We start from the raw sequence: 15,935 nt of genomic DNA on the forward strand, positions 1-15,935 counted from the left end.
GTTTAAGTAACAAGGAGAGGGAGTGGATGTCTCACTCATAAGGGACATGGGGCAGATCTACTGGGAGAGGGGTGGGGGGGGGTAACAAGAATGACTCTAGAGGGTAGCTGGTACATGTCTCCTTATAAGGGACAATGTGCAGATCTACTGGGAGGGGAGGAATGTAAATAACCACACTAACTCCAAACGGTGCCACTAGCAGGACAGGGAGTAGCAGACACCTGTCTCAGCCATAAGGGACAATGTCAAGAAACCCACACACACACAGTCAAGTTGACCACTTCACACCCTTTATTTGTCTTCATCATCATCATGAGGTTCCATCACCACCCACTCACTCACACTCCACCTTCCTCATCCTCCGTCCCTCAGTTCTCATCCACATTGACGGTCTGCAGGCCTACAAGTGTACAGAAGAAGACAGTCAGACAGCTCATAAGTGGAAGAAGAACAACAAGGCATCATGGTTCAGTCTACTTACTTACTTGCTTGCTTGCCTTGCACTCACTCACTCACTCACTCACTCACTCACTCACCTCACTCACTCACTCACTCACTCACTCACTTCACTCACTCACTCACTCACTCACTCACTTCACTCACTCACTCACTCACTCACTTCACTCACTCACTCACCTCACCACTCACCACTCACTCACCACCACTCACTCACTCACTCACTCACCACTCACTCACTCACTCACTCCACTCACTCACTCACCACCCACTCACTCACTCACTCACTCACCCACTCACCACCACCCACTCACTCACCACTCACCACTCACTCACCACTCACTCACCACCACCACCACCACTCACTCACTCACTCACCACCACCACCACTCACTCACTCACCACCACTCACTCACCACTCACTCACCACTCACCCACCACCACCACCCACTCACTCACTCACCACTCACCCACTCACTCACCCACCACTCACCCACTCACCACCACCACCACCCACTCACCACCACCACTCACCACCACCACCACTCACTCACCCACCACCACTCACTCACTCACCCACTCACCACTCACTCACTCACTCACCACCCACTCACTCACTCACCCACCACTCACTCACCCACCACCACTCACCCACCACTCACTCACCACCACTCACCCACCACCACTCACTCACCACTCACCCACTCACTCACCCACTCACCACCACTCACCCACTCACTCACTCACTCACTCACTCACTCACTCACCACCACCCACTCACTCACCACCCACCACTCACCCACTCACCACCACCACTCACCCACTCACTCACCCACCACTCACCTCACTCACCACTCACTCACTCACTCACCCACTCACTCACTCACCACCTCACTCACTCACCCACCTCACTCACCCACTCACCCACTCACTCACTCACCACTCACTCACTCACTTGCACTCACTCGCCCGGGTCCGACGCAAAAAAAATAAAAATACCGAAAAGGAAACCTGCGCCGGTGCGCTTCGTTCCTACCCGTCCTGCTCACCTTTGTACGTGGTGACCGGAACGTACGTGACGAGGGTGTACAGCTTGTTGGGGGAGTCTTCGTCCTCGTTGCGTTTCCTCGACAGGCGCACCCGCATGCGGTAAGGGACGTTCCTGCAGGCGGAAAAGGCGGAGTCAGACGGAGGGGCGAGCGGCCGCGAGGCGTGCTCGTGTTCGCGCCTTACCTGACTCCCTTGGCCCACACCGCCTTGTTCAGACGGGTGTCGATGCGGACGTCGGGCGTGCCCATCTCCTTCGCGGCGAACTTGCGGATCTCCTTGATGGCTCGTGGGGCTCGCTTCTTGAAGGATCTGCAACGGACGCGCTTTAGAACGTTAACGTGGGAACTCGATCGTTGGAAACAAAAAAAGGAGCCGTTAGTGTGTGAGCCCGTGAGAAACGGTGTTGGAGAGAAAGGAACCGTTTCTTAAAGGTCGCGACGTGAGTGACTGTTGTAGATCGCAGAGTCTGTGTGAGCGAGACACTTGTGGGTCGCGGTGTGAGAGAGAGAGAAGCGGTGCGTGGGGCAGTGTGAGAAATACGGTGACAAAGTGCGTATGTGTAAGATTGTGTGTGGTAGCTTACAGTGTCAGAGACAAACAATGTGAGAGAGAGGAACTGTCGCAGGTGTTCCTGTGTGAGGGAAACGGTGAGAAAGGGTGTGAGAGAGAAGCGGTGCGTGTTGTAGGTTACAGTGCAAGAGACAATGTGAGAGGGAGAGAGAGTGTTAGAAACTGTTGTAGGTTGCGGTGTAGAAAGTGAGAGTGCGTGCGGCGAGCGAGACACCGACTGTGACGGACAGAAACGCTCTTGTAGGTTGCGGCACGAGAAAGTGTGTGAGAGAGAAGCGGTGCGTGTTGTAGGTTGCGTGTATGAGGGAAAAAGCGAGAAAGTGTGTATGTGTGCAAGAGTGCGTGTTGTAGGTTGCAGTGATGTGAGAGAGTGAGCAACTGTTGTAGGTTGCAGTGTATGAGAAACAGGGAGAAAGTGTGTGAAAGAGAGTGCGTGTTGTAGGTTACGTGCGAGAGACAATGTGAGAGGGAGAGAGAGAGAGAGAGAGTGTGTTAGAAACTGTTGTAGGTTGCAGTGTATGAAGGAAAAAGTGAGAACGTGTGCACGTGCAAAAGAGTGCGTGTTGTAGGTTGGAGTGTATGAAGGAAAAAGTGAGAAAGTGTGTACGTGTGCAAGAGAGTGCGTGTTGTAGGTTGCAGTGATGCGAGTGTGAGGAACTGTTGTAGGTTGGAGTGTTTGAGAGAAACAGGGAGAAAGTGTGTAAAGAGAGTGAGTGTTGTAGGTTACGGTGCAAGAGACAATGTGAGAGGGAGAGAGTGTGAGAAACTGTTGTAGGTTGCAGTGTATGAGGGAAAAGCGGAAAGTGTGTATGTGTGCAAGAGTGCGTGTTGTAGGTTGCAGTGATGTGAGAGAGTGTGAGAAACTGTTGTAGGTTGCAGTGTATGAAGGAAAAAGTGAGAACGTGTGCACGTGTGCAAAAGAGTGCGTGTTGTAGGTTGCAGTGATGTGAGAGTGTGAGCAACTGTTGTAGGTTGCAGTGTATGAGAGAAACAGGGAGAAAGTGTGTGAAAGAGAGTGCGTGTTGTAGGTTACAGTGCAAGAGACAATGTGAGAGGAGAGAGAGAGTGTGTTAGAAACTGTTGTAGGTTGCAGTGATGAGAGAGAGTGTGAGAAACTGTTGTAGGTTGCAGTGTATGAAGGAAAAAGTGAGAACGTGCACGTGTGCAAAAGAGTGCGGTTGTAGGTTGCAGTGATGAGAGAAACTGTTGTAGGTCGGAGTGTGCGAGGGAAACGTGAGAAAGTGTGTGAGAGAGAGAACTGAGGAACTGTTGTAGGTTGCAGTGTAAGAAGGAAACAGTGAGAGTGTGTGTGCAAGAGAGGCGTTGTAGGTTGCAGTGACGTGAGAGAAACGGTTGTAGGTCGGAGCGTGCGAGGGAAACGTGAGAAAGTGTGTGAAAGAGAGTGCGTGTTGTAGGTTGCAGTGTGAGAGAGAGAGGGAACTGTTGTAGGTTGCAGTGTATGAAGGAAAAAGTGAGAAAGTGTGTACGTGTGAAAGAGAGTGCGGTTGTAGGTTGCAGTGATGTGAGAGAGTGTGAGAAACTGTTGTAGGTTGCAGTGTATGAAGGAAAAAGTGAGAACGTGTGCACGTGTGTGCAAAAGAGTGCGTGTTGTAGGTTGCAGTGACGTGAGAGTGTGAGCAACTGTTGTAGGTTGCAGTGTATGAGAGAAACAGGGAGAAAGTGTGTGAAAGAGAGTGCGTGTTGTAGGTTACGGTGCAAGAGACAATGTGAGAGAGAGAGAGAGTGTTAGAAACTGTTGTAGGTTGCAGTGTATGAAGGAAAAAGTGAGAACGTGCACGTGTGTGCAAAAGAGTGCGTGTTGTAGGTTGCAGTGATGAGAGAAACTGTTGTAGGTCGGAGTGTGCGAGGGGAAACGGTGAGAAAGTGTGTGAAAGAGAGTGCGTGTTGTAGGTTGCAGTGTGAGAGAGAAACTGAGGAACTGTTGTAGGTTGCAGTGTAAGAAGGAAACAGTGAGAGAGTGTGTATGCGTGTGCAAGAGAGGGCGTTGTAGGTTGCAGTGACGTGAGAGAAACGGTTGTAGGTCGGAGCGTGCGAGGGAAACGGTGAGAAAGTGTGTGAAAGAGAGTGCGTGTTGTAGGTTGCAGTGTGAGAGAGAGAAACTGAGGAACTGTTGTAGGTTGCAGTGTAAGAAGGAAACAGTGAGAGAGTGTGTACGTGTGCAAGAGAGGCGTTGTAGGTTGCAGTGACGTGAGAGAAACGGTTGTAGGTCGGAGCGTGCGAGGGAAACGGTGAGAAAGTGTGTGAAAGAGAGTGCGTGTTGTAGGTTGCAGTGTGAGAGAGAGAGGAACTGTTGTAGGTTGCAGTGTATGAAGGAAAAGCGAGAAAGTGTGTACGTGTGAAAGAGAGTGCGTGTTGTAGGTTACGGTGCGAGAGGCGATGCGAGAGGGAGAGAGAGTGTTAGAAACTGTTGTAGGTTGCGGTGTAGAAAGTGAGAGTGCGTGCGGCGAGCGAGACACCGATCAGACGGACAGAAACGCCTCGTAGGTTGCGCGCGAGAAATAGCGGCGAGAGAGAAGCGTGCGTGTTGTAGGTTGCGGCGTATGAGGGAAAAGCGAGAAAGTGTGTATGTGTGCAAGAGTGCGTGTTGTAGGTTGCAGTGATGTGAGAGTGTGAGCAACTGTTGTAGGTTGCAGTGTATGAGAGAAACAGGGAGAAAGTGTGTGAAAGAGAGTGCGGTTGTAGGTTACGTGCAAGAGACAATGTGAGAGGAGAGAGAGAGAGAGAGTGTGTTAGAAACTGTTGTAGGTTGCAGTGTATGAAGGAAAAAGTGAGAACGCAGCACGTGTGCAAAAGAGTGCGTGTTGTAGGTCGGAGTGTGCGAGGGAAACGGTGAGAAAGTGTGTGAAAGAGAGTGCGTGTTGTAGGTTACAGTGAGAGAGAGAGGAACTGTTGTAGGTTGCAGTGTATGAAGGAAAAAGTGAGAAAGTGTGTGCGTGTGCAAGAGAGTCGTGTTGTAGGTTGCAGTGATGCGAGTGTGAGGAACTGTTGTAGGTTGGAGTGTTTGAGAGAAACAGGGAGAAAGTGTGTAAAGAGAGTGAGTGTTGTAGGTTACGTGCAAGAGACAATGTGAGAGGGAGAGTGTGAGAAACTGTTGTAGGTTGCAGTGTATGAGGGAAAAAGCGGAAAGTGTGTATGTGTGCAAGAGTGCGTGTTGTAGGTTGCAGTGATGTGAGAGAGTGTGAGAAACTGTTGTAGGTTGCAGTGTATGAAGGAAAAAGTGAGCGTGTGCACGTGTGCAAAGAGTGCGTGTTGTAGGTTGCAGTGATGTGAGAGTGTGAGCAACTGTTGTAGGTTGCAGTGTATGAGAAACAGGGAGAAAGTGTGTGAAAGAGTGCGTGTTGTAGGTTACAGTGAGAGAGAGAGGAACTGTTGTAGGTTGCAGTGTATGAAGGAAAAAGTGAGAAAGTGTGTACGTGTGCAAGAGAGTCGTGTTGTAGGTTGCAGTGATGCGAGTGTGAGGAACTGTTGTAGGTTGGAGTGTTTGAGAGAAACAGGGAGAAAGTGTGTAAAGAGAGTGAGTGTTGTAGGTTACGTGCAAGAGACAATGTGAGAGGGAGAGAGTGTGAGAAACTGTTGTAGGTTGCAGTGTATGAGGGAAAAAGCGGAAAGTGTGTATGTGTGCAAGAGTGCGTGTTGTAGGTTGCAGTGATGTGAGAGTGTGAGAAACTGTTGTAGGTTGCAGTGTATGAAGGAAAAAGTGAGAACGTGTGCACGTGTGCAAAGAGTGCGTGTTGTAGGTTGCAGTGATGTGAGAGTGTGAGCAACTGTTGTAGGTTGCAGTGTATGAGAGAAACAGGGAGAAAGTGTGTGAAAGAGAGTGCGTGTTGTAGGTTACAGTGTGAGAGAGAGAGGGGAACTGTTGTAGGTTGCAGTGTATGAAGGAAAAAGCGAGAAAGTGTGTACGTGTGAAAGAGAGTGCGTGTTGTAGGTTACGGTGCGAGAGACGATGCGAGAGGGAGAGAGAGTGTTAGAAACTGTTGTAGGTTGCGGTGTAGAAAGTGAGAGTGCGTGCGCGTGCGAGCGAGACACCGACTGTGACGGACAGAAACGCTCTCGTAGGTTGCGGCGCGAGAAATAGCGTGCGAGAGAGAAGCGGTGCGTGTTGTAGGTTGCGGCGTATGAGGGAAAAAGCGAGAAAGTGTGTATGTGCGCAAGAGTGCGTGTTGTAGGTTGCAGTGTGAGAGAGAAACTGTGAGGAACTGTTGTAGGTCGCAGTGTAAGAAGGAAACAGTGAGAGGGGGTTGTAGGTTGGAGCGTGCGAGGGAAACGGTGAGAAAGTGTGTACGTGTGCAAGAATGCGTGTTGTAGGTTGCAGCGACGCGAGAGTGTGAGGAACTGTTGTAGGTCGGAGTGCGCGAGAGAAACGGGGAGAGAGCGGCTCGACTTTGCGAGAGCGGCGCCGTGTCTGGAAGAGGAAAGGGTGGCAAAACCGACATCTGAACCCGGTTTTCGATCGGGTCTATCGCTTTTCTTGCAGAAGCTATTATCTATCTCTCTCTCTCTCTCCCCCCCTCCTCCGATCTCTAACGAGCATAAGAACCATTACCTCTCAAGCTGTAGATATTTATTCATTTATAAGTCTACCTAACGAACGTGAACTTTGCTTTTTCCGCGGACGAACGCTAGAACGGTTTCCGGAAAAACCGGGAACCGGTCACGTCAGCCGCACACGATATCGAGCGTTCGGTCGTGAAATTCCGGACCGCGGGGATAGCGGACAAAGACGTGGGGATTTACCTCGGCCGATTCCGCGAAACGATCCGACCGGCGCGGTGCGCGAAAGCGCAAGGTCAAAGTCGGGAAACGTCGAGGGGGAGAGCCGACGCGAATCCCCGAAGCCGTCTCCGCGGGACCGTACGACCGAGTAGACCGACTCGCTACCCGCGGAGGGAAAACGACCCGGACGACGCCCCGGACGGACGGACGCGGGAAACGGCGGAGGAACGGAATCGAGAGGACGGCCGGACCGGAGGCTTTCGCCCACGACGAGCGGCCGGAGACGCTCGCGTCGAGCTACGCTTCGCGTTCGAAAGCCGTCGTACCGAGTACCGAGATCGAACGTCGCTCGGGGGTCGAACCGTCGCGTCGGCCGAGGATTCGCAAAAGAAACGTTCGCTACCGCGTCGCGAAACTAACCGACGTCGTTTCGGTCGCGTGCGGTTCTTCAAGAAGTCCTTGGAGGATTTCCTTCCGAATACGATTGCGAACGTACGCTCCGTTCCCTAAAACCGTCGACGGCGTCGGGGGTCGAACGATTTCGAACGCGACCGCGGGTACGACGTTTTGGCTACAGACGCGGACGATGTCGAGACGACGGTCGTCGCCGACCCGAAAAGGCGAAAAAGGACGTCGCCGCCGTCTACGGACGGTCGGAAAAAAAGAAACAAAGAGACGATCGCGTTCTTTATTTTTATTTTTATCGCGTCGCTAAATATCGTCTCGGTCGACGCGAGAGGGACGCGATCGACGAAGAACGGAGCGAGTCGAACGACCTCTCTCGGGAGAAAAGAGCGCGACGCGATTTGCGCGCAAGAACCGAGACCGACCGGTCAGCCGGATGTCGACAGCGTTAAAGACGTACGGAGAAACGATAGTACGGTTACGTCCGTAGGCAAAGATCGAGCCGACGGAGTGGGTATTTTTTTTTTTTTTAGGGAGAAAGCGAAAGTTCCGGATCGGGCCGGGAAAATAAAAATCTTTCGGAAACTACGCGAAATCGTAAACGTCGGATACGACGTCGCGATACGTGGCGACCGACGCGATTGCAAGTGAAAAAGACAAAATTCCGTCGCACGAAACAACCGCGAGTAGAGAAGGGAATGTCCTAAAAACGGTAACGGACACGCGCGAAATGAAAGACTCCTTTGGGGAAAAATTCCCCCGCGACGACGGATTCGCCGGGTTCGACTCGAAAACGAAACTTTTAAACGCTACGTCAAAAACGTACATCCGAACGGACGAAACAAACACTTTCTTGGGATCCCGTCACGTTCGGAAGGATTCGGATCGACCGTCCTCGCGGGAAAAGTCCCGGACCCGACGGGATACCCGCGGAGCTCTACGAAACGCGTACGACGGAAACGCCAGACGCGCCGACCGACGCGTACGACGAAGGGACACGGAGGGGAACTTTTCCGGATTCCTCGTGCAAAAGTGTCGCGACTTTCATTTACGAGAAAGGAGACGGACGTGAACCGGACGACCGGAGACGAATTAGCCTTATGAATATAGACTACAAAATCCTTGCTAAGGTATGAGCGAACAGAACGAACTCCACTTTAGACAAAACAATAGACAAAGAACAGACCCGCGCGATAAAAGGTCGTCGCGCGCGGGATAACTCGCGTACGGTCAGAGACCCGATTGCGAACGCCCCGGATAAAAAGATTCTTTCTAGTGGGTTTAGACCTTTTTTTTAAAAAAAAAAAAAAAAAAAAAAAAAAAAAAAAAGCATTCGACTTCATATCGAGAGAATACCTATGGAAAACAATGGAACGCTATGGGTTTCCAGGAAGATGTATTAACACGATTAAAACTCCGTATAAGAAATCTAGCGTCCGAATAAACGTAAACGGCCGGTCGACGGAGGATTTTGAGACGGATAGATAAAATTACAGCTTACGCCGACGACGCGACGGTTTTTGTAAAGGACCGAAACGAGTCGGATAGGATAAATAAAATAGTCAGAGGACACGAAGAGATCTCCGGCGCCTGACTAAATCGAAACGAGACGGAGGCGGTTCGGACGGATACCGGCCCTGCTCCGCCGATAAATATAAAAGTAAAACGAGAGATTAAATCGCTAGGAATCGCGATTAAAAACGGTAAGCGCGTCGACGCCGATCGGGAAAGAAAAGAAGAGGAAATTAAATCCGAAATTTGGAAAATATCCGATTATACAACTACATTTCAAGTGATTAAAACATATCTTTTACCTAAACTCTTATTTTTTCCTACAATCTTCCCACCCGGCAAAAAATGCGTCACAACGCCGAATAAGACCAGCGCGAGATTTATCTGGGGAAATGACAGACGAGTGACGACGACGACGCTTTTGTTTAAACCAAAGGAACGAGGAGGTCTTGATGCAATCGAGCTCGGCGGTAAATCATTAATGGCTTTTTGTAAAAATCTAACACGGGCAATAAACAGGGACGCAGATTGGATAGGGGAAAAGAAATCTTGGCAAAAAAAAAAAAAAGAAAAGAGGGGAAAAGGAAGACAAAATATACCATTCTATGAACCAACATATGGGGATCAAATATATAAATATCGACGTTTAAATATAGACCGGATAAACTCATCCGGCAAAAACGTCTATAAAAAAAAAAAATTACTGAACATGAACACGGGCGGTTATACAAACACAAATATCTCAACACGGCAGAAAGCGAACGGCGCATTTCTAACGTCGATACAAAAAGATCTCGGAAAATGCGCGCGATGCGGCGCGGTCAATAAGCGTGGGCGGGCTAGCGGTACGCCGCGTTGCGAAACGGAGCCGTTTTGTAAAAACCAAAACGACGAAACCGCCGATCGCCTCCTTATACGCCGTCCACGATCCGAGGAGATATGGCAAAAAGTCGTGAAAACCGGATCGAATATCCATATAAACGAGAAAACTGTTAGGTACGGCTTTTTTGAAAAAGATCGACAAAAGGAATTCTTTTGGATGGCGATTTGTACTGTAAACTATAAAATATGGAAAACACGATGCACGATTATTATTGATCGGTGCCATGTTCCCGCTGAGAGTGTTTTTAAACAGATTTTGTGTGAATTAAAGAGACAAAAGGACAATAGATAGAAGAACCAGAATGAAACATCCTTGGTACTTGTTAAACATGTGAAATGAGGAATGTATAGATACATATAGATAGGTATGTACTAGTGTATGATTATAGGTGTATATAGATTTGTTTGTAGGTGTATATATGTGGTTTCTACATTACAGATGAGTCTCTATATATACACACATCATGTGCTCACGAGGAGCCTGAAACACTATTAGTTTTTTTTGTACATTTATTTTTTTTATTTTTATTATTATTATTATTATTACTACTATTAGGAACCGTTTTACGTCGCAGTGCGTAAGGGGACACGGTGAGAAAGTGTGTATGTGTGCAAGAGAGTGCGTGTTGTAGGTTGCAGTGATGTGAGAGAGTGTGAGGAACTGTTGTAGGTTGCAGTGTATGAAGGAAAAAGTGAGAACGTGTGTGAAAGAGAGTGCGTGTTGTAGGTTACAGTGCAAGAGACAATGAGAGAGAGAGAGAGAGAGAGAGAGAGAGTGTTAGAAACTGTTGTAGGTTGCAGTGATGAGAGAGAGAAACAGTGTGAGGAACTGTTGTAGGTTGCAGTGTAGAAAGTGAGAAAGTGTGTGTGTGTGTGAGAGAGACACCGACTGTGACAGACAGAAACACTCTCGTAGGTTGCAGTGCAAGAAATAGTGTGTGAAAGAGAAGCGGTGCGTGTTGTAGGTTGCAGTGTATGAAGGAAAAAGTGAGAAAGTGTGTATGTGTGCAAGAGAGGGTGTTGTAGGTTGCAGTGATGTGAGAGAGTGTGAGAAACTGTTGTAGGTTGCAGTGTATAAAGGAAAAAGTGAGAAAGTGTGTACGTGTGCAAGAGAGGGTGTTGTAGGTTGCAGTGATGCGAGTGTGAGAAACTGTTGTAGGTCGGAGTGTGCGAGGGAAACGGTGAGAAAGTGTGTGAAAGAGTGCGTGTTGTAGGTTGCAGTGAGAGAGAGTGTGAGAAACTGTTGTAGGTTGCAGTGTATGGAGGAAAAAGTGAGAAAGTGTGTACGTGTGCAAGAGAGTGTGTTGTAGGTTGCAGTGATGTGAGTGTGAGCAACTGTTGTAGGTTGCAGTGTATGAGAGAAACAGGAGAATGTGTGAAAGAGAGTGTTGTAGGTTACAGTGCGAGAGACAATGTGAGAGGAGAGAGAGAGAGAGTGTGTTAGAAACTGTTGTAGGTTGCAGTGATGAGAGAGTGTGAGAAACTGTTGTAGGTTGCAGTGTATGAAGGAAAAAGTGAGAACGTGTGCACGTGTGCAAAAGAGTGCGTGTTGTAGGTTGCAGTGATGTGAGAGTGTGAGCAACTGTTGTAGGTTGCAGTGTATGAGAGAAACAGGGAGAAAGTGTGTGAAAGAGAGTGCGTGTTGTAGGTTACAGTGCAAGAGACAATGTGAGAGGGAGAGAGAGAGAGAGGAGAGAGAAAGAGTGTGTTAGAAACTGTTGTAGGTTGCAGTGATGAGAGAGTGTGAGAAACTGTTGTAGGTTGCAGTGTATGAAGGAAAAAGTGAGAACGTGTGCACGTGTGCAAAAGAGTGCGTGTTGTAGGTTGCAGTGTATGAGGGAAAAGCGAGAAAGTGTGTATGTGTGCAAGAGTGCGTGTTGTAGGTTGCAGTGATGTGAGAGAGTGTGAGCAACTGTTGTAGGTTGCAGTGTATGAGAGAAACAGGGAGAAAGTGTGTGAAAGAGAGTGCGTGTTGTAGGTTACGTGCGAGACAATGTGAGAGGAGAGAGAGAGAGAGAGTGTGTTAGAAACTGTTGTAGGTTGCAGTGTATGAAGGAAAAAGTGAGAACGTGTGCACGTGTGCAAAAGAGTGCGTGTTGTAGGTCGGAGTGTGCGAGGGAAACGGTGAGAAAGTGTGTGAAAGAGTGCGTGTTGTAGGTTGCAGTGTAAGAAGGAAACAGTGAGAGAGTGTGTATGTGTGCAAGAGAGGCGTTGTAGGTTGCAGTGACGTGAGAGAAACGGTTGTAGGTCGGAGTGTGCGAGGGAAACGGTGAGAAAGTGTGTGAAAGAGAGTGCGTGTTGTAGGTTACAGTGCGAGAGAGAGAGGGAACTGTTGTAGGTTGCAGTGTATGAAGGAAAAAGTGAGAACGTGTGCACGTGTGCAAAAGAGTGCGTGTTGTAGGTTGCAGTGATGTGAGAGTGTGAGCAACTGTTGTAGGTTGCAGTGTATGAGAGAAACAGGGAGAATGTGTGAAAGAGAGTGCGTGTTGTAGGTTACGGTGCGAGAGACAATGTGAGGGAGAGAGAGAGAGAGTGTGTTAGAAACTGTTGTAGGTTGCAGTGATGAGAGAGTGTGAGAAACTGTTGTAGGTTGCAGTGTATGAAGGAAAAAGTGAGAACGTGTGCACGTGTGCAAAGAGTGCGTGTTGTAGGTTGCAGTGATGTGAGAGTGTGAGCAACTGTTGTAGGTTGCAGTGTATGAGAGAAACAGGGAGAAAGTGTGTGAAAGAGAGTGCGTGTTGTAGGTTACAGTGCAAGAGACAATGTGAGAGGGAGAGAGAGAGAGAGAGAGAGAAAGAGTGTGTTAGAAACTGTTGTAGGTTGCAGTGATGAGAGAGAGAGAGAGAAACTGTGAGAAAGTGTGTATGTGTGCAAAAGAGTGCGTGTTGTAGGTTGCAGTGTATGGAGGAAAAGTGAGAAAGTGTGTGTGTGCAAGAGTGCGTGTTGTAGGTTGCAGTGATGTGAGAGTGTGAGCAACTGTTGTAGGTTGCAGTGTATGAGAGAAACAGGGAGAAAGTGTGTGAAAGAGAGTGCGTGTTGTAGGTTACGGTGCGAGAGACAATGTGAGAGAGAGAGAGAGAGAGTGTGTTAGAAACTGTTGTAGGTTGCAGTGTATGAAGGAAAAAGTGAGAACGTGTGCACGTGTGCAAAAGAGTGCGTGTTGTAGGTCGGAGTGTGCGAGGGGAAACGGTGAGAAAGTGTGTGAAAGAGAGTGCGTGTTGTAGGTTGCAGTGTAAGAAGGAAACAGTGAGAGAGTGTGTATGTGTGCAAGAGAGGCGTTGTAGGTTGCAGTGACGTGAGAGAAACGGTTGTAGGTCGGAGCGTGCGAGGGAAACGGTGAGAAAGTGTGTGAAAGAGAGTGCGTGTTGTAGGTTACAGTGCGAGAGAGAGAGGGAACTGTTGTAGGTTGCAGTGTATGAAGGAAAAAGTGAGAAAGTGTGTACGTGTGCAAGAGAGTGCGTGTTGTAGGTTGCAGTGATGCGAGTGTGAGGAACTGTTGTAGGTTGGAGTGTTTGAGAGAAACAGGAGAAAGTGTGTAAAAGAGAGTGAGTGTTGTAGGTTACGTGCAAGAGACAATGTGAGAGGGAGAGAGTGTGAGAAACTGTTGTAGGTTGCAGTGTATGGAGGAAAAGTGAGAAAGTGTGTATGTGTGCAAGAGTGCGTGTTGTAGGTTGCAGTGTATGGAGGAAAAGTGAGAGTGTGTGAAAGAGAGTGTTGTAGGTTACAGTGCATGAAGGAAAAAGTGAGAAAGTGTATGTGTGCAAAAGAGTGCGTGTTGTAGGTTGCAGTGATGTGAGTGTGAGCAACTGTTGTAGGTTGCAGTGTAAGAAGGAAACAGTGAGAGTGTGTATGTGTGCAAGAGAGTGTGTGTTGTAGGTTGCAGTGATGTGAGTGTGAGGAACTGTTGTAGGTTGGAGTGTTTGAGAGAAACAGGAGAAAGCGTGTGAAAGAGAGTGAGTGTTGTAGGTTACAGTGCGAGAGACAATGTGAGAGGAGAGAGAGAGAGAGTGTGTTAGAAACTGTTGTAGGTTGCAGTGATGAGAGAGTGTGAGAAACTGTTGTAGGTTGCAGTGATGTGAGAGAAACTGTGAGAAAGTGTGTGAAAGAGAGTGCATGTTGTAGGTTACAGTGTGAGAGAGAGAAACAGTGTGAGGAACTGTTGTAGGTTGCAGTGTAGAAAGTGAGAAAGTGTGTGTGTGTGTGTGTGTGTGTGTGTGTGTGAGAGAGAGAGACACCGACTGGGACAGACAGAAACTCTTGTAGGTTGCAGTGTAAGAAGGAAACAGTGAGAAAGTGTGTGTGCAAGAGAGGCGTTGTAGGTTGCAGTGTATGAAGGAAAAAGTGAGAAAGTGTGTATGTGTGCAAGAGAGGGTGTTGTAGGTTGCAGTGATGTGAGTGTGAGAAACTGTTGCAGGTTGGAGTGTGAGAGAAACAGGGAGAAAGTGTGTGAAAGAGAGTGCGTGTTGTAGGTTGCAGTGATGAGAGAAACTGTTGTAGGTTGGGTGTGCGAGGGAAACGGTGAGAGTGTGTGAAAGAGAGTGCATGTTGTAGGTTGCAGTGTGAGAGAAACTGTGAGGAACTGTTGTAGGTTGCAGTGTAAGAAGGAAACAGTGAGAGAGTGTGTATGTGTGCAAGAGAGGGTGTTGTAGGTTGCAGTGATGTGAGAGAAACGGTTGTAGGTCGGAGTGTGCGAGGGAAACGGTGAGAAAGTGTGTGAAAGAGAGTGCGTGTTGTAGGTTACAGTGCGAGAGAGAGAGGGAACTGTTGTAGGTTGCAGTGTATGAAGGAAAAAGTGAGAAAGTGTGTATGTGTGCAAGAGAGTGTGTGTTGTAGGTTGCAGTGATGTGAGTGTGAGGAACTGTTCTAGGTTGGAGTGTTTGAGACAGGGAGAAAGTGTGTGAAAGAGAGTGAGTGTTGTAGGTTACAGTGCAAGAGACAATGTGAGAGGGAGAGAGAGAGAGAGAGAGAGAGAGACAGTGTGAGAAACTGTTGTAGGTTGCAGTGATGAGAGAAACTGTTGTAGGTTGGGTGTGCGAGGGAAACTGAGAAAGTGTGTGAAAGAGAGTGCATGTTGTAGGTTACAGTGTGAGAGAGAAACAGTGTGAGGAACTGTTGTAGGTTGCAGTGTAGAAAGTGAGAGTGTGTGTGTGTGTGTGTGTGTGTGAGAGACACCGACTGGGACAGACAGAAACTCTTGTAGGTTGCAGTGCAAGAAATAGTGTGTGAGAGAGAAGCGGTGCGTGTTGTAGGTTGCAGTGTATGAAGGAAAAAGTGAGAAAGTGTGTATGTGTGCAAGAGAGGGTGTTGTAGGTTGCAGTGATGTGAGAGAAACGGTTGTAGGTCGGAGCGTGCGAGGGAAACGGTGAGAAAGTGTGTGAAAGAGTGCGTGTTGTAGGTTACAGTGAGAGAGAGAAACTGTGAGAAACTGCTGTAGGTTGGAGTGTGCGAGGGAAACGGTGAGAATGTGTGCGTGTGAGAGACACCGACTGTGACAGACAGAAACACTCTTGTAGGTTGCAGTGCAAGAAATAGCGTGTGAGAGAGAAGCGGTGCGTGTTGTAGGTTAAAGTGTGTAACACGCTTACACGTTAGAGAGTGCGAGTTGTACATTATAATAGTGACAGGGAACGGGGTGTGTAAAGTTATGAGCGAGCGCGTTTACGAGTGTACTAAAGTGTGGACTCCAGATTCTCCGAGTGACAATATTACAAGTAAACTATCGGTATCGGATGGTTGATTCAGGACGTGATACCGGAGGTGATACCGGTGTCTCCTGGAGGCGCGCGCACACACACACACACACTCACATGCCGTGGATCCGCTTGTGGACGTTGATGGTGTATTCCCGGGTCACCACCTCGTTAATGGCTGAGCGGCCCTTCTTCTTCTCACCTCCTTTCTTCAGCGGCGCCATCTGACAGACGAGAACAAATATTTAATATCGACATAGAAATAGAAACACGCACGCACACACGCGGTCTCGCTACACACAATCTCCGCGCCTTGCTAGCGCTCCGATTAGCATCCCGCTTCTAAACGCACGCCGATTCTCCGACCTACGCCTTTTCCGACATCTCGCACACGCTCGCGCACCGAAATCGGCGGGGTTAATCGCTCTTAAACAGCGGATGGAAACGGATTCGAGCCGCGACGGCGAGCCCGGAGTACTCACTCTGTCCGATGACTGTCGGAAAAGGAAACGGAACGGGTTCGGGGCTATAAAAAGGGGTTGGAAAGAGTTTACTTCCGGGTTAATTTTGACATCGCTGGGGAAAAAAAAGAGGTTTGGGGTTAATATTACGATGCGTGCGCTGTGTAAATAA

General features: G+C 48.7%; 1 protein-coding gene and 2 long non-coding RNA genes across 3 annotated transcripts; 2 read left to right on the top strand and 1 right to left on the bottom strand.

Moving 5' to 3' along the window:
- Positions 1-268: 268 nt before the first annotated feature.
- Positions 269-15,883, bottom strand: rpl31 (ribosomal protein L31). The gene is made up of 5 exons (XM_046840592.1): positions 15,785-15,883; positions 15,420-15,526; positions 1,690-1,815; positions 1,506-1,618; positions 269-400 (listed from the first exon to the last, which is right to left on the bottom strand). Exons 2-5 carry the CDS (start codon positions 15,524-15,526, stop codon positions 369-371), a joined length of 378 nt encoding a protein of 125 aa, XP_046696548.1. The 5' UTR covers positions 15,785-15,883; the 3' UTR covers positions 269-368.
- On the top strand, positions 2,190-12,155 carry LOC124380005. Its single transcript, XR_006924566.1, has 3 exons — positions 2,190-2,818; positions 11,615-11,714; positions 12,014-12,155. It is a non-coding gene; the product is annotated as an uncharacterized LOC124380005 (long non-coding RNA).
- Positions 13,973-15,506, top strand: LOC124380027. The gene is made up of 2 exons (XR_006924582.1): positions 13,973-14,291; positions 14,953-15,506. It is a non-coding gene; the product is annotated as an uncharacterized LOC124380027 (long non-coding RNA).
- Positions 15,884-15,935: the final 52 nt, after the last annotated feature.

The sequence above is a fragment of the Silurus meridionalis genome, chromosome 3 (assembly GCF_014805685.1).
Source record: "Silurus meridionalis isolate SWU-2019-XX chromosome 3, ASM1480568v1, whole genome shotgun sequence".
Taxonomy (NCBI): domain Eukaryota; kingdom Metazoa; phylum Chordata; class Actinopteri; order Siluriformes; family Siluridae; genus Silurus; species Silurus meridionalis.

Coding starts and splice junctions, on each gene's coding strand:
- rpl31 (XM_046840592.1), bottom strand. CDS start 15,526: ATGGCGCCGCTGAAGAAAGGAGGTGAGAAGAAGAAGGGCCGCTCAGCC. Junction 1,619..1,689: donor GTGTGGGCCAAGGGAGTCAG/GTAAGGCGCGAA, acceptor TTCCGCCTGCAG/GAACGTCCCTTACCGCATGC. Junction 401..1,505: donor TCCGGTCACCACGTACAAAG/GTGAGCAGGACG, acceptor GTACACTTGTAG/GCCTGCAGACCGTCAATGTG.